General features: G+C 37.4%; 1 protein-coding gene across 1 annotated transcript in view; it reads left to right on the forward strand.

Annotated features, from left to right (window-relative positions):
• The first annotated feature begins 11,373 nt into the window (after positions 1–11,373).
• LOC140239668 (short transient receptor potential channel 7-like) overlaps positions 11,374–19,236 on the forward strand; it is a 39,403-nt gene continuing 31,540 nt past the window's right edge. The window contains exons 1-3 of the mRNA XM_072319498.1: positions 11,374–11,740; positions 12,743–12,940; positions 13,515–13,672. Coding sequence (XP_072175599.1) covers positions 11,374–11,740; positions 12,743–12,940; positions 13,515–13,672 — 723 coding nt within the window. The remainder of the gene's footprint in view (positions 11,741–12,742; positions 12,941–13,514; positions 13,673–19,236) is intronic.

Here is a 19,236-nt window from a genome sequence, read left to right on the forward strand (position 1 = left end):
CAGAACCTTTCATATCATTGTTTGTATATATACAATATATTATAATAAGAATCTGCATCATCGTATGTATCTAAAGGGATTGTACAGTATTGGTGGAGATGAGAATTGGACTTTTAACTTTTTGTGAGATACTAAGAAAACACTTATGATATTGTACAGAGCATACCATTTTAAGAGGAATTCAAAGTTTTTATGACGATGAACATCAGGTTTTGAATGACCGAAACATCCAAAAACAAAGTAAAACAAAGCGATCGTAATAAAGTGTGGGTCCCACACTTTATTAGAATCACTCTTTTTTGGATATCTTAGCCATTTCAAAACCAATTTTCATCAAATAAACGTTGAATTCCTCAAAGAATTACATGCTCTTTCATATTTCATAAGAGGTTTCTCATTATCTCACCAAAAGATGTGAGAAACCTGAAATTAGGTCTCAACCAGAACTGTACGATCCCTTTAAAGGGCATAGCGATATTTAGATTGATCATCATCGATAATCAAAAGACAACACAGAGGAAAACAAACGGTAGGTTGGCTTGAGGTCATAGATGACGAACTCTGAGGGAGAATTTCTTCCGTGTTATCGGATACTAACTGCCTTTAAAATCTGAACGAGGTTTTTCAGCTAATTGAGAAAATAAAGAAGAAGAAATGATTGTATGTTGTATGGATTAAGTTAACTAGATTCTGGTGGTATGTACTGCTTGATTACCATTTAATGGATTTCGATACTGTTTCCCCGTAAGGTGCATGTCTCAGTTTTAACATGTAAATAGTGTTTACTCGTGCCGGGTATATTCCAGCCATCCTTTCCTTCTTCTTTTTTTTTCCGTTTACTTACTCAAGAGGAAGTCAAATGATTATTACTTCATCTCCTGGAGTTCCCCTTCCATCCAATTATTACATGCTGACTTCAACAAGAATGTTTTTACTTTTATTGGTGTAAATAGGTCTACAAACCTGAAATTGTTTGATCAAAAATGTATCTCGTATTCGTTGTCATTTTAGATTTGTTTTGTACTCACCCAACTCTATCCGAGAAAAGAAAAGAAAAATCTTGCCTTCCATGAGGGCATCAACTGCAAAGTGCACCGGTGCGCCTGATTACAACAAGATCCGGAGCAAATTATTTAATATCGTTATGCCATACTTATTCATGGCGTATATTTTTTTTTCGTAGCCTATTTTTCAGGCGATGGAGCTTTAATAAGCAGCCGCCTCATTGGTTTGGAGACTCCTTGGGGACCTGGTGGCGACTCGAGTGTAGCTGGTTGCGAAAATGTCTCCGCAACGTATTCCGGAGACCATCCAGGTCTCCGAGGGTAGCGGGAGAATCGAACAAGGATTTTTTTTTTTTTTTTTGAGACCTTTTCTAGTCTCCAGCTAGTCTCGGAGATGTCTCCGCCACCACTTCGAGGAGACTAATTCGTTATTTTGTTCGCAGCCTCTCCGCAACCTCTCTGCAACCTTGCTGAAACCCGTGGCGATCTACTGGCGACAATGCTCATGGAGACGTCGTTAAAGACGTGACCGCAACTGAGATTTCTTTTCTCGGAAAAGTCCCAGGGACTTCCGCATTAAAGTTATCACCCTGTTTGGAGACGTCTCAGACGTCACCTTGGAGGTCTCCCTGAAGTCGCCATCTTGCTGAAGGCGGAAACCATTTTATGGTCTTTCGAGTGGCAAGAGTCTCCGCTTGTGTTATAAGCCCTTTAGTGGACGCAGAAAACAGAATCCCTCAATTTGTGACGTCAGACGTAATCATAATCTTCAGGGGTCGCCATAGGACGTGATTTTACAAGACCGGAATCTTATTTTCTATATTCTTATTTCCTTGTGCAATAGCTTACGCATCTTGGGTCAAATGATGATATTCAACTTCTGCCTGTGACTCACTTGCCACACTTAACACACTTACAGATCAATAGAGAATGTGGCAACCCGATAGCATCCGATATTGTAATGAGATCGTAATCGTGATTCACGTGATTACATTGTATGATACATATATGAATCGTATTACTCACGGTAGAATAACGAAATCCAGAGTAAACTGGGTTTAATAGTGAAGAAGAACTTTGTCGGATTATATTATGCATATAATATTATATATATATATATATATATATATATATATATATATATAATCATAATTATACATGAAGAGTTTTATCGCCAAAACGAGCGAATTCCATTCTTAAAGTGGAAATATTGGTTAAAGCCACTAAAAAACTAGGAAAATAATAGACAAATACAGGATGTTAAAAGATAACTTCAAGAATATTCCTTGTTATTTCACAAGTTAGGTATTAGTGGAAAGGTTTAATTTTGCTCTACCTGATGATGGACTTGCTTTGAAATGTTTAAAAATGGAACTTAGCTCATTTTGCAATAAAACTCTTCATAAGCTTTAGCCATGATTTCTCATTTTTTTTTTCAGTTGTCTACAAATGAATATCTTTCCAATGTATCTGCTCATAATAACTGCATGATTTTGAAACATTTTGTATACACAATCGGGATCAGACGTTTTAATATGCACAGATATCCTTGATTATGTAATGTAATTATGATCATGGACAGCGAGAAATCAAAGATTTATTTTTTTTTTTAATCTAGAAATGTAGAAATAAACAACATACTTATAACCGGTAAATGCTTTGCTCAAAACGAAGCGTTAATACCCTAGCTCGGATAAGAATATTCTAAAGAAAAAAAAAAAGCATTTCAGTGCATGAGTGTGTGTTTGTGTTTGTGTGTGTGTCTTTTTGTGGCTTCTATTGTTTGTTTGTTGTTTGTGTGTAAGTGTGTTTGATGGTGATGATGATGTGTGTGTGGGTGTGTGTGTGGGTGTGTATATGTGGTGTTGGTACTTTAGTCTGTATATGTGTAAATGGGCTAGGGCGGGTGGTGGGGTGGAGTTTGACTACTGATTTCATTCCTTAGAAGTAATTTTGCATCATGAGTTATTTGAATTTGTTTTCAAAGTGAACGATTAACATAATGGTGATCACATTTGTTTATTGTTTTATTCCAACATGAAATTTCTATGCAATGACATTGCTATAGCCTATTGAATCATACCAAATAAATTTAGTGAAAAAATTTAGTGAAAATGTGTGTGTTTGTTTTTGTGTGTCATCATAGATCTGTGTTTTCAATTCACATCAAGTATGTCAAGGATTCAAATTAACAACAAGTCGATAGAAAATCAAAAAGCATGCACAATAATCCAGTGTACAGAAAAATAGCATTAGCAAATCAAAATACTAATAGAGATACATTTCTTTCTTTCTTCGTTGATGGTTAATCTCGGTGTTGAATCTGTTGCAATAAACCCGTTTGTCAATTTCCTCATTCTGATATATAATTTTCAAAAAAAACAAAACAAAACGTTTATTTCTCAAAAGAGATCATTCACACGTGATCATTATGGTCCGAGCAATTATTTTGACACTTGGATGAAATAAGGACATTTTCGGTTAATTCGAAGGGGGGGGGGGGGTGCTGTCCATGATAATTTAGAAGTTGGTTCAGCAAGTAATGGCTCGGTCACAAATACCATCAAGAACTGCTACGAACGCCGTACGAACGATTTTTAGGCAATTTCGTAAGATCGATCTTCTTAAGAAGGCCGTACGAAACCAACGTTCGTAGACCGTTCGTAGACCGTTCGTAAGTTCGTAGCCTGGTCCACGGTCTTGTCCAAGATATTTTTCAACTTCGTACAAAACCTCTTCGTTTGGCGGCCGTACGAGCTCCAGAATTCGTACGAACAGTGACATTCGTACGAACGCATCGTTCGCACGAACCTTTGCGACCGTAGCTTTACAGGGGAGAAAGAAAATAAAATTATTGAAAAGCTCGGTAATGGAATAATGGAATATAAATTCATAGATAGGACAATTAGTGTTCGATTTCAGGACGGCTTGATATGTGACTGTGACTTAGTCACGAAGGTCATAGGTATAGAGCCGACATGCAGATCATATACCTCCCAACACAACTGTGACGATAACAAGACATTTTCACGATCTCAACTTTCTCATCCGTCATAAATAGTTATGAGTGAAACCCAAACTCTGTTTGAAATCAAAGTATATGTGTGAGCAGTCGGGACGTTTCCTTCTTTTATCCTATCAGAGGGAGAGAGAGAGAGAGAAAGAGACAGACAGACAGACGGAGAGAGAGGAAAAAAAAACACGAAAACATTCTAATGTTCTCAACGACATCAAAGCCTGGTCCACTGCCAACAGACTCCGTCTGAACGAAGACAAGTCTGAACTCATCCATTTCTCATCACAGTTTAGGAGCACAGTTCCTCTACCAGATCTAACTACTCGGGATGGGATTATTAAGGTCTCTGACTGTGTTAGAGACCTTGGCTTTACTTTGGACAAACACTTAACTCTTAAACACCATATCACAAACATTTGTAAGTCTGCATCATGGGGTATTTTCAAAATAGGGAAGATCAGGCGTCTGCTTGATCAATCATCAGCTGAGCGGCTCGTCCATGCCTTTGTCTCCTCCTATCTGGACTACTGCAACTCCCTCCTTGCCGGCCTCCCTCTTTCTCACATATCCCCTCTCCAACGTATCCAAAATTCAGCCGCTAGATTAGTCTCCCTTAGTAGGAGACATGACCATATATCTCCTGTTCTCCGCTCACTACACTGGCTTCCAGTCCATTCCCGTATTACTTTCAAGATCCTACTTCTGACGTACAAAATCACACGTAATCTTGCACCCATATATCTTCAAAACCTAGTCTCTCTCCGCTCCTCCTCTTCTGCCAGACCCCTCCGTTCATCTTCCTCTCTCCAATTACTTCATGGCCCACGTACAAAAACCCGTTATGGTGACCGAGCCTTCTCTTCCATTGCTCCCACTCTTTGGAATAAACTCCCTCTGTATATTCAGAATGCCTCATCTGTCGAATTATTCAAAATTCTTCTTAAAACTCACCTGTTTAATCAGTTGTAATTTTTTTTTTTTTTGGAGGCGCACACAGTTATCAATTATTGTACCATTGTATCACATGTATTTTTCTTTTCTTTTCTTTTCTTTCTTCTTCTTTTGTTACTGTTAACGCTGATTTTGTTAATGTTATTGTGTTTTCTAATCTATTTGTATGAGTAGCAAAGTGCGCTTAGAAACGTCAGTATGAAGCGCCATATAAATGCAATTATTATTATTATTATTATTATTATTCTCATTCGCTCATAATTGTTTAAGTTTTGCCCTTTCATGTGTGCGTATATTAAGCTTTGACTCTTGAGTGTTATTTGAGTAGGAATGTTGAGTGTCTTATGTAGCTATGTCTATGTGTGCCTATGAAAGAGTGTTCTATATTTTGGTTTTACGAGATGTTTTGTGTTCAAAGATAACCACGTGTACATTTCCCCTGTATTTTGTTTTGTTTCGTTTCTTTTATTTTCAACAAGGAGTGACAATGTACAAACATAGCACGAGAGAAGAACAAATCATATTAAAATGAAAATAAGTATTCTCAATACGTTGAAATATCAAATATACACACAATGAATGTAGAAGATTCTAATACATTCAAAATCTGTATCCATCACGGGAAACCAAGGAGATAGTATTATTCAATATAACTGTGATGAAAAAAAAAGATTAAACTCATTCAAGTGCAGAATATTATGTGTGACCGTGCATCACGAAACCAAAACACACACGACCAGATTTTCCGCGTGGACTAAAAAAGGTGATAATGGAAAACCTTGTCAACTCGTAGTTGTTGTTGTTGTTGTTTTTTTCTTAACGAGCAATTCTTCTTATACCAGCATACAGTTGAGTTTCCAGAGTTTGGGATCATAAAACAAATGGGAAATTGACTTTTGCGTTTTCCCCCCTAAAACACTTTGTTTCGGGTTTGCATTAGGCTTTCTCAGATTAACTGACCCGGAGCAGCAGAAATCCTTGAATTACTTTTCTATTTTTAGCTCTAATAACTTTTGGAAGAATGATGCCATTGCGTTAGAATTTAGTATCGGTCATATTATTATATACGTCATATTGTGCACCAGACTTTCGTTGTTTAATAATCATCCATGGGCCATCATAATGGTTTACAGTGAGTTTTACATCATCTCCACGGCTCCTTTCATTGGCAGCGAGCACATGCAGCTGGATGAAAGTACGACCTTGACTAGACTCTAAACTTCGAACCTCTTTTCTAATTACACACTTTTCCAGAGTGTGTATAAATCTTGCCATTATTTAGATGAGTTGAGAAAGTCCATTTCTATTGATTTTATAATTATGTCACTTTGAAGCGTATTATAGAGTCTGTTCTATCAGAATCTGCCCTTAAATAAAAAAAAAAAAAACATGTTTGGCGACTTTTTGAGGTGATTTACGATGCAGAGTCACATATTATGATAATGATACATGCTGTCAAAGCAAATGTATATTTCAAGGATGATGTGTCTGAATTTCCCAATATTTTCAAGACAAAAAAAGTAAACATATTAACCTTATCTTGATCAACTAGGATATAACCTCATTGGCTTGTCATGGCTAGAATATGATCAACTCTTGCTAACGCTTGAAAATCATTTTAAGAGAGAAAAAAGCTATGGGATGTAGTGAATTTCACCTTTTCTTCCATTTCAAGACCTCGTGCTTTTAGAGGGATTGACTTCTTCTGCAGTTCCGCATAAAATGTCGGTATATATAACACGCAAAACATCACATCAGACAGCTTCGAGCTGTTGCTGGTATATATAGGAAGCTTTGTAAGATATTTGCCTCTTTCACATGCAGCGAGCATCGTGTCCTAAACTTTGTTCGTGAAACATGATACCGTACAGTACCTTCATCCGAATATTCGGTTTCATGTCGTAAGTTCGTTTCCCTTTGCTGTATTAACGTTGAAGAGACGAGCGTTCGACTATTATTGGGCACAATAATCCAGGAACCATACAAAGGCTGCCTTATTAGTCGTTCGTAGCGCATTTTTACACAGATTCGACGTTGTTTCCCAAACAGAAGATGCTCTGAAACATTGCCCACTGGAAGGATTATTCTGTGCGTTCATATGGTTACCAGTGAACCTCGTAGTTGGGAATGCTTCGTGAACAGTTGTTCTACTCTGGTACTTACTTACGGATCGAGAAGGCGTGATATCCAGTTTTCAGTCCAAGGTAGGTTTTAATAAGACTATACGACCTTTCGTTGCAATACACGAGTTGTTGTATGTCACTTCTATAGATGTATCGAATTGTCCGAACCCGCCATTGTCTGAAGTAAATGAAGGAAAGTGATGAACGCGAACGAGATCGTTGTTTGTTGTTTTTTTTGTGTGTGTTTTTTCGTTCGCTAGCGTATTGAGTTATAGAGGAACAGAAAACCATTTGAAAAAGGAATTGAAATTGATGAAACGATCAGTTTGAAAGAAACATCCTTCCCTTGTGTCCACTCATGTATGCCTACCTCAAGCAATGATTTAAATTACAGCAGTTTTCGACTTTGGTAGATTTGATTATCCATGCGGTCTGCCATCATGACCATCGATCGAGTTCTGCATAGTTCCTGGAATTTTCTTTTAAATCATTTCTTTTTTGTTTTGTTACTATAAAAAAGAATTCGTCGGAAGAAAAGTTTCGATTTGTACTCATCTCCGGATGCAACGATTCTTTAGGGATTTTCCCGGTCACCTTATAACCTCCGGCAAGGAGGTAATGTTTTTGCTGGTGTTTGTTTGTTTGTCTGTGTGCAGAATAAGTCAACATTTTGTAAACGGATTTGGATGAAACTTACAGATAAGTTTGAGAATGGCACAAGAAACATATGATTAAAATTTTGTGTGATCCGGAAATTTTCAGTGAATTTTTGAAGGACGTTTGGTATTTTGGTAGATAAAGGTCGATGAACTTCAGAGTTCAAGCTGCGCGTATTGGAGGTTTGCATTTGCCCTAAAGTGGTCAAGTTATTCTATAACTATCGATCATACGTTCGAATTGCATACAATCGTTGATTGGATTTACCAAAAAAAAAAAAGAGAAAGATTGCGCTTTTGTGGACTATAACAAAAAGCATTTGATTTACTTGGTCGTAGTTCGTTTTGGATAAAATCACTGAAGCACGGCATTACTGGAAATTCATTGCGTGTAATAATAAAAAGTTATGACATCGCTAAAGCTTGCATTTCATATGGAGGTAACACATGAAAATTTTCTTAAAGCAACGTTGAACGAAGATAAAGTGAAAGTTTGTCCACCAATTTTATTTGTGCTGTACCTGAATGATAATTTTGAATCACTTTTACCACTTGAGAGATACAATGCTTTGCGCTCTCTGTCTTCGTCAATCCACGATTGCCATTATGAGAAAGAAATTGATACCTACAACATATGAATCAATTTACTTTTTGAACGCTCATGATACTTCTGTACTTGCTGAAAGTGCAAATGATTTACATGATGCTCTTAACGCTGATTCTGCATAATTATTGCTAAATGTGTCATCTTACTGTTTAATAATACCGCAAAGACAAACATTTTTTTTTTCTAGAGGAGTAAAACTGAGAAACATTCCAAAGTTTTATTTTGCTAACGAACCTATAAAAGTATGTGACTAAGACGTGTATTTAGGAACGACTTTCAACTGTAACAATAGTTTTAAAAAAGCTTTGAGGAAACAAATAACTCTAGCACAAAGATTTATGTACTCTATGAAAAGCAAAATAGCAAAATAGCATCTGTCTCAGTCTGTCTACCTTTGAATATTCAATGCGATTTAATTAGAGACCAAGTAGCTAGTATTGTTATATGGGTGTGAGATTTGAGGTTTTGAAAACGTTATTCAAATTGAAACGTTTTGTCTAAAGTTGTAAAGAATTGCTGGTCTGAAAGAACTTCCAAATGTATGATTTAAGGTGAGGGTAGGCGTTACAAACTAGAAAAACAAAGCTATAGTTAGTCGGATGTTAATGTTCTGGTATCGTCTCGTAAATGGGTAATTAGTTCAGTTATCAAGCATCATTATAATATAGATAGCTTTGATTTTTTTTTTTCTTTCTTTTTCGAAATGGAAAATTCAGCATGCGTGTATGGGTGGAAAGGACCTGCTATGCGGAGGTCTGCGCTCTCACAGTGCTTTTCTAGCTTGAGTTGATATCCATATTGGTAATGTTTCGGCAGCCCTGAGTAGGCCTTTTGGACTACCTTTAAGCATCATGGATTATATTTTTTCCGATATGAGCCTTCAGTTCAATCCTAACAGTCAAGACGATGTATGAATGGATTGAACGGTGTAGACAGCAGACGTCATTCATTTTCGATTTATCTCAAAACCTCAAATTTGTTACGACTGATGCTAGAGGGGATGGCTAGTAACTGATCAGTGGGAATCAATGGGAATGCTGAGGGATGATTGTTCTAATCCCTGTGTGATTCATTGAAGAGTGCATTTTTATATCTATTGTTGTGTGAAAATCATTTGCTTCAGAATGGTCTCATATTCAAGTAATGTGCAGGTTAAGGCCCCGTTTCTGTAGAGGCATGCTAACCTGGAAACATTAAACTGCACATTACTTGAATATGAAACCATTCTGAAGCAAATAATTTTTACACAACAATAGATACATAATGTACTCTCAAATGAATCCCACAAGGATTGGAACAATCATCCTCCAGCATTCCCACTGATTCCCACTGATCAGTTTCTAGCCTCCCCTTAAAGAACTCGAGAGTATAAAATTACCGAAGTTTTAGCAAAAGTCTGGTTTGAGTAGCAAAAGTTAATGCTGGTAAATTGGCCGTAAGTTAACTAACAATGACATTCCATCTTCACTGGGAGTTGGTTTGACCCGTATCATGTAAACATATGTGGATTAAAGTAAAGTTTATTGATCTTACCACTGTTTTATGAAGACATAAAATTTTGTTTTCCCAGAAGACGGTATAATCATGTAAGTACACAACACACAACCATCAATACTTCTAAATTCACTTGGAGAAAAACAAGATTACGTCATGTGGGAAAGTGGAAAGTAGAAGTAAAGACGTAGTGTCGCCCACACAACTGGGAGTATTACACATGTAACGACACATTCGCTCAAACAAGGAGAATATGTCGATGACATCATCACTTTGATTATCTTGTGCTGTTGTGACGAACATCACGATTTTTGAACAGATTCTGCAGTAAAGTTTTCGTAACATTTTTTTTTTTTAACATTTGAAATGCAAACAAGTGAAACTGACCAGAACAATATATATGATATGAAAAAAAAAATAGGAAAGAAAATGGGTTCAAATTGGGACGTGAACCCGAGACCTCGGGATTGCTAGACCGGTGCTTTTACCGACTGAACTATAAGTATAAATGGAAAACCCGGAGGAATGAAACCAACTTGGATTAAGAGGGAAAAATCCAGTGAAAGCCTATGAGAATCCCGATATCCTTTGCTCATTTTTCATCTTTATCAAATATATAGGTGATTGTTTTCCTTTGTTTTCGTTTATTACGTTCAAAAATCTGTATCGCTTCGATGATCCTTCACATTTATGCCCAAGTTGATTTCTTTCCGTCTGGTTTGTGTCAAGTTTATGTAACTTTTGTCCACGAAAGTAAAGAAAACTAAGGGTTTCAGGGACGGACATCGTATACTGGGCTTTCCATAGTTCAGTCGGCAAACCGGCAATCCGAATGTATCCAGTTCGTATGCCAATAGACTGTCATCCTCTTTGCTAATGTTTTCATTAAAATTTTTATATTTTGTCCGATATTGCTCCGAATTTGAGAATTTCCATTCCATTCTGGTTGTTTGTTGAAACTCTTTTTATTCGACTCAACACGCAGATGGTGTATAGAATAGTCCTGTAGGGCACTACTGCTTTAGGCATTGAACTTAAACAAGGAAGAGTGAGAGGACGTCGGTATATCCATTGAACAAAAACTCATCTCACCAAGTGATGTTTGTGCAAGAAAATATCTATATCAAAAATAGGGATACAGTTGTTGTTCCAAAGGTCCGTCATTCCGTAGGTTTGTTTAATAATCCGAAAATGAATAAGTTTCATTATTCGGAAGATTCGTTAATAAGAACTTGAAGTATGGTTAGTTATTCCAAAGGCTTGTTAATTCGAAAACGGAATGAATATCGTGGGTCTAATTCTGAGAGTTCATTAGGACGGAACTGCTTTAAAATTTCGGATTTAAGAACCGTATATCTTATTCGGATAAATGAACTTTCGAGATGACGGACATCACCTAAACATAGTATTAGTAACATAAAACGCAAGAGTAAACTTACCATTTGCCACCTGCAGGTGAGATAGAATCGAGTAGACGACTAGCAAGTTTACTCACCTCATAAATGAGAAGGACATAGAGACAATGCCGAAAGGGAGGCAGCTCCGGGGACGAACGCTGACCTTCAGCGCAGGTCATGTCCTCCAGGAAGAAGATCTGTCCTTCTTCCAAGCCGTCTCCATGGGCAACCTGCCGAAGGTTCGGGAGACCATGGAGGGGCAGAGCGAGAGCGGGCAGCAGCACCTGATGCAGATGACGGACTTCAAAGACCGCACCGCCCTGGAGATCGCCACGGAGGTCGAGCACGGCGAGATCGTCGAGTATCTGGTCAACAACTATGGCCTCATGATGAACCCGGTGCACGTACACGAGTGTCTGATGGTCGCCATCAGCAAAGGCTACATCCGGATCACAATGGTACTCCTTGACCATCCCCTGATGAATGAAAAAGGTGATTTCTAGATATGCCAGAAAGTAACGTCATAAAGCATTAGTAAAATTAGGGAGCGCCTTTTCATTTTCAAGTACAATTACATTACACGAACACAACATTACCATAACGTCAATAAACATTTCATTCCTGAGCTTCTTACTGCTAGGTGCATCTGCATTAAACAACTGTGAGGTAGTCTAGAAGCGTAACAAATCAAACAATCAGAGTAGTATGGTGTGAGCTGATACATCAGAACTAGCAGCAACGGTCGCGAATGACTATGATGATATATACTTTATCTACACAGGGTTGCCCCTCCAGTTTTTCGGTTGGAGTAATGACGAAATCTGCGGTTAGAATTTGAATTCAGTCCAAAGGAATACGTAACTGTAAACATTGTTCTTCAAAAGTGTATTGCAGTCATGATTATCGGCCGCATTGCATGTAAGGTGCTCCCATCAAAGCAACGCCTGGGTCAAGAGGGCGTCCGTAGGTAAAACTTAACATCCAAGGATGGTCAGGACTCGGAAGATAAGGATCACTAGGACTTCTATGTTGTGAAAGGCTCACGCATTAATCATGATGATGGAGGTGATGATGATGATGATGACGGCAATATCGTAGTTATAATGTTGATAATATTATATAACTAATGATAATGATAATATATAACTAATGGCACAATTATTTGTGATCATAATGATTTTGATAATTATGGCCTTCTCTTTGCAATCTGACCTCATCAGTATTGCCACTGTTCTAACAGGGGGCCTTGGCATTATGATTACCCTAGCATTGCCGAATACAGTGCCCATTTTATATACCTGGGTCGAAAGGGGCATGGTGGGTAGAAACATCTAGGCCGTCTATTCCTTTGACGAGATTTGAACTCGAATCCTCCCTAAAAGATAGAAAGTCAAGAATCGTATATACAGTTTAGTGCCCAAACGCATGTCACAGAAAGTGCCTGTATCAATTATTAATTATTATAATTTAAACAATGTCTTTGTATCATCACAGAGGAGAGAAAGAAGAGGAGTGTTGGCACTCGCTTCGATATAAAGAGCAACTCGAAATTCGACCGTGATGTCACACCCCTCATGCTGGCTGCCCACTGCAACGAGGTGGACATCATCCGCATGCTGCTCAGCCGTGGACACCGCATCGCCGACCCCCATGCCATCCTCTGCAATTGCACAGAATGTACATGTGCAAGAGGTAGCACCTTCACCATCCCCTTCCCACGTAACAGGGATACGCAACCACACACTCATATAAACATGTAGTTAACCTTTAGTCCAAACATGTATTGATATTCTGAAATTGTCAGGGATTTTTTTTTTTTTTTTTTTTTTTTTTTTGCTTCGGAACAGATGTTAATTCTACAGTACCCGATGGTAGAGTCGTTAAAAAAAAAATGAATTGTTACGGAACTCCCTCTATACTTTCTTTATAGTAGTATTGGCAACACATGACGTCATAACCTCTAGTAGTCTCCTCATCCAGCGGCTCCATCACCAAAACCTTAAAAATTCATAACTTTTGCATCGATTGTCTGATTTTCCTCCAACTTTAACTGATGTGTTCTACTAGTGTTGCTGCTTTCACTCAATCCGCATTTCTCTTTGGGTTTAGGTTTCCCTTATCATGTAACAAGTCCGCTGAAAATGCCACTGAAATTAGGCTTACCATAGCAATAATTTCATGTTTGATTCATCTGTTGTCAGAATATTTTGATGACGTAGTTCCCAAGCTGTTTCGTCACCGTTGTTCTTGCTTTCATTTCCGCCAGACACTGACCCTTTGATGCACTCCTTGACCAATCTCCACACGCATCGCGCACTGGCCAGCGAGGCGTACATCTGCCTCACCAGCCCTGACCCGATTCTCACCGCTTTTCTGCTCAGCGACAATCTCACGAGGCTCGCCGCTCGCGAGAAGGAATTCAAGGTAAAAGTCTGCATTATCTCCGCCTACCTAAATGGGTCCATGGGGTAAGGGTCGGCTTTTGTGACGTAATAGAACTCAAAATCCAGGCCTCATCAAAACCAAGCAAATATCTGCCAGTGATGACTTCAAATAGGAAAAGTGCATCCCACCAAGTTTTACTGCTCAAGCATCATGGGTATCGCAATTTCAGACCAGACAATGTATTGTCAATGTTATGTAAATGTCCATGTAGTGGCAGTAAAGCACTGAAATAAAAAAAAAAAAAATATTGTCATCAGTCAAAAAGCGACCAATATGTCCAGTAAGAAAAATTGAGGGACCCGCTGAAAAGACAATGCTCGAAACATGTTCCCCCTGCCCTCTTTGCGCAAATCCACATTAACTCTTTATTGTAATTCATCTTATTCAACAATACACTCGTATATTACTAGAATTTTTGAAACACTAGACATGATTCACGGAGCGAACATTCTTCAGAAATTCTGAAAAAAAAAATCCTGAGTCCACTCCTATTAGATTAAGCACGTGATATTACATATCATTATTTTGGATCAAAATGTCATCCTCTAGTGATTGGTTGAAAGAGCTTCACGTGAAACATTTTCAGCTATCCCTGCGTTCAGACGATCCCCCGCTGCGAGGGGAATCACCCGTTTGCCAGGACATCCCCGGGCAATCCCATCGTGTGGATCGACGCTCGGTGGGACATTCCCCTGTCCCCCGGAAAGCTTGTCGAGCCCGGCAACAAATTCTGGTGGGGGACAGAGCGCGCAGCTCATGCAGCTTTCTCCTAAGTGCGCATGCTCAAAATGCCATTTTGTACGCGCATACGGTGCCTATCCGTGATTTGTCCCCCGTTCAACGGGGGATATCAAGACACGTGTGGACGGTCGATCGTAAAAAAGATACAATCTCTCTACGCGCTTCCCGCGAAGAGGGGGATCGTCTGAACGCCGGGTATGTCAGAATGTTGGCATGTTTGACACTCCATAAAGTGCTATTTGCAACATAACGTCACATCTATGACGACATTTTACAATTAGTATACTGTTTGCAAATTGATGTCACAAAGCGATTCTGAAAATGTGCTCGGATTTGTACCGTCACTCTGTGAAATGTATCAATTTTTAACAAAAGAATTCTGCCATCACAAAGCAATTTTGACATTGCGCGCTGCTTCGTACCGTCACTCTTTGAAATGTAACATTTTCGAACAAAACAATAAACACAAATGTGTTGACACATCATAGAACAGTTAACTGACATCGTTCGCCGCCTAAGGTCAGTGAAGGATCCCTTCACAAAGTCGCATCCGCAATACGACTTATCGTCTCACATCATTTTTTTCCTTTTCCTCTTCTTGTGTTAATTTTTTTTTTTTTTTTGATCCAAAATGTTAAACAGATTTGCTTTGCCTAATTTCTAGTTTCTGGTTAGGCTTCGGTGACTCCAAAAGAACTATTCTCTGTGGGGCGCATTCAACCCCTAAATAGCCACGGTGACTCCAAAAGAACTAAAAAATAAAATATAGTTCTTTTGGAGTCACCTCTTCCCATAGTTTTAACCAGAAGCTCTCAAGACAAAGTGTATTCGTATACTAACACACATTCAACCAGCTAATACTTTCATGAATGAATCAAGGAAAATATTTCTCATTGGGCTTCTGTAGACAGAATATTATATCTTGGCCATCATAATATCTCTGTAACTCGCTATTTGCAATGCGTTAGTGTCCAATTCATACACTTACAATTGTTACACGAAACAGTTGATTTGATGTTGTTATTAAATTTATTTGTCAAAATAAAATCACATTTTTTTAATTGTCTTAACTTTAGTATCCATGGTATGTTCGCTGTGACGCGTTGTCTACACTGTAGTCGCAATATTCTATGTAATTCTTCAAAAGAAAAGGAAGTGCAAGTACAGCCTGGTTTTTATACAAAGTTGTATTTCGAAAAGATTAGAAATAAAATCCCTTTCTTGCCACGTTAAAAACAAGGACGGGATCCGGATATGATATTCCATCACATAATTATGTTTCACGAGTAAATCACTGCGATAGCTCCAATCCCTACCATGAACACGCTCTCAAATTACTCCTTAAAAAAAAAAAAAAATGGGGAACTACCTTCAGGAGTCAATCGGGATGAATTGTAGGTATAGTGCCTTGAATTCGTTGATGACAGTAGAGGATGACGAATTGATTCGAAATACATTAAAAATGCCCAGCATCAATTAGTAATGAGCTGATTAAAGGAAACCAGAACCCTAAGGAAAATGTGGATAAATTGACAACAATATGAAGAAAATATAAGGGGAATTCCACAGAAATTTACTTTTCAATTCAATTTTCAATTCAATTCATGCTTTATTTCATTTTTCGAAAAGAACATAAACATTTCACTTTCTTTGGTAACAGAGAATAAGGTTGCATAGTCAAGACAAAGTAAATTGAGAAAAATAAAATCGAGGAACCTTGGAATAAGAAATACGTTGTAATGAAACTTGACTGAAGTGATAAGGACGACATAATACGTAAGACATCGAAAAATGGAGGGACCCACTAAAAAGACAATGCTTGTAGAATGTGGGCCCCTCAAGTACAGAATGTCAATAGAAATTGAACGGATGCAAAAAGGGGAAGAAAGACTGGGAATAAAGTAAAAAAGAAAAAAGTCTGGAAGCCCTCTAGGAAGATAGAGTATCAAACAGACATACATACTCAGGCGAGTAAACAGAAAACGAAACTGGGACGGCGAAACTAATAAAGGGGGACTCATAGACAAGACAGAACGAGACAAGACAGAACGAGACAAGACTAATATAACAGGAAGACAATACAACGGACAGAAAGACAGAACAGATCCAGTGATCCTCGACAGAATTCATTGAAAAAAAAAATGATGGGATGCGTGAAAAGGATACCATTATATAGAAAAGTATAGAGAAATAGATGCAGAAATAATATAAATGAAATCAAACCTACTCTGTAGGTGTCTCAGGACAAGAGAGACGAGAAAATACGGTAAATCACTTGTAAGCCAAGTTCTTCGAAAAGGAATTGAAATAAGCCAACAGGCTAATTCAATTCTGTGGGATCATAAAATTGCAATAAAAAAAACTTTAATCTTCTTTTAAATGAATATATAGAGGGGGAATCTTTTATATCATTATTCAGGGAATTCCAGTAAGTTGGGCCAGTGTAAATAAGTGTGTTCTTAGCAAACATCGTTCGTAAAAGAGGTAAATGAAATTCATTGGAGCGTCGAGTGGGATACTCATGGAATGATTGATTTCTTTGAAACATAGAAGCAAAAATGGACGGGAGTGAGTCGTTGCTGTACATGTACATAAATTGCCCCAAATTATATAAAAACAAATCTTTAATTTTTAATAGCTTATTGGAGGAAAATAACAAATTTGAGTGGGAGGGTATGGAAGGATAACAGATGATACGGAGAGCTTTCTTTTGTAGAAGGAACACTCTATCCAGTAGATTCTGATGAGTGTTACCCCATACTAAAACACCATAATTAAGATAAGGCAATATCAATGAAGAATATAACATAAGTAATGATTTTTGTGGAATATACGAATTCATTCTATTTATAACGCCTATATTACGCGAGATTGTGTTGGATATATAATCAATATGTAACTTCCAGGAAAGTTTGTCGTCAACAATAATTCCAAGAAATTTAAGATGTGAAACTCTTTCTAACTGAATATCATTCAAAACTATAGCTGTACTCAGAGTATCAACAGTATTACTGGAAATCATGTATTTCGTTTTTTGGGCATTCAAGGATAGTTTGTTGGCTCTTGCCCAATTGCTCACTTTTTGTAATTCAGAATTAACTTTTTGAACAAGAAAATTAGCATCATTGTGGGCAAAAAATACATTAGTATCGTCAGCAAAATGAATGAAAGAAAGTACTTCAGATGCCTGACAAAAATCATTAATATAAGCAATAAATAACAGTGGTCCTAATAAACTTCCCTGCGGAACACCACAATTTACTTCTCTTATCACTGAACAATTATCTTTGATTATAACAAACTGTCTTCTATTTTCCAAATAACTCTTGAACCACTCCAAGGCCTTCCCACGTATTCCGTAATGTGATAACTTGTGGAGTAGAATATCGTGATCAACAGTGTCGAAGGCCTTGGAGAAGTCCAAGAAAATACTAATTAAATGAGAATGATTATCAATTGCGTGAGCCACTTTATCAATAAAATATAAAAGAGCATGAGTTGTATTATGCTTCTCTCGAAAACCGAATTGCGAATTAGTAAAAATATTATGCAACTTCAAAAAACCAATAGTTCTCTTATAAATGAGTTTCTCTAAAACTTTGGACAACGATGATAATAATGAAATTGGACGATAATTACTGACATCAGATTTATCACCCTTCTTAAATAATGGAATTACTTTGGCCAGTTTCATCTTGTCAGGAAACACACCGTTAGAAATTGACAAATTGAATATATGAACAAGTGGATCAACAACTGAAGATATAACACCTTTAAGAATGAAATTATCTATATCATCATACCCAGAACTCCTCTTGTTCTTAAGAGAAGATACAATATCAATAATCTCATGTCTATTAGTTGGAGTAAAATAAACAGAATTGGAATTGCGCTGGCCTAAATATTCAGTAAAATGATGCTCTGACGCAGGAATATTTTGGGCGTAACTTTCACCTATCTTTGAAAAGTAAGAATTGAAAGCATTTGCAATGTGAACAGGGTCACTGATGATTTCATCATTCAACTTAATGTTGTCGAAACCAGATTTTTTACTCGAGACATTCATAGCTTGCTTTAACACATTCCAAGTATTTTTCATATCAAACTTGTATCTTTGCAATTGCTTGAAATAGTATCTTTTCTTCTCAGAACGTAAAATCATAGTTAGAGTATTTTTATATAAAGTGTATTTACGTTTTGATCGCTCATTTTTTTCCAATTTGTATCTATAATACAATCGATTTTTCCTGTTAATCGACCGAAGAATTGATTTTGTAATCCACGGCAACCTAGGTGTCTTTTTATAATCTGGTTTATTTTTTTGTTTCGGAATTACATTATCCAAATGATAATTAAATGTTTCCATGAAATAATCAAAAGACAAATTAATATCATCACTTTCAAAAACTCTTGACCAATCAACAGTTTCGAGAACCGCATCAAGACTAGCTAGCTTTTCAGACGAGACTCTACGACTCAATAAAGGAGATGAAAAAAATTTAACATTATTAACTGAGGTTTTAAGCGCAAAATGAGTCATAATTGGATAATGGTCTGTCATATCTGAAAGAATTATATAAGAATTAATAAGGGGTAGGGTATTACAAAACATATTGTCGATCAGAGTAGCAGAGTGATCAGTGACACGCGTAGGTTTCGAAATAAGCGGAAGAAAAGAAGAGGACAAAAATGTTTGAAGAAACTCGTGTGCGGCAGTATCATTTTCCAACTTGAGTAAGTCAATATTGAAGTCGCCGAGGAAGAAACAATCCTTATTTTTAAAAACTGGGGATTTTATCAAA

The sequence above is a fragment of the Diadema setosum genome, chromosome 16 (assembly GCF_964275005.1).
Source record: "Diadema setosum chromosome 16, eeDiaSeto1, whole genome shotgun sequence".
In the NCBI taxonomy this organism is placed as follows: Eukaryota; Metazoa; Echinodermata; class Echinoidea; order Diadematoida; family Diadematidae; genus Diadema; species Diadema setosum.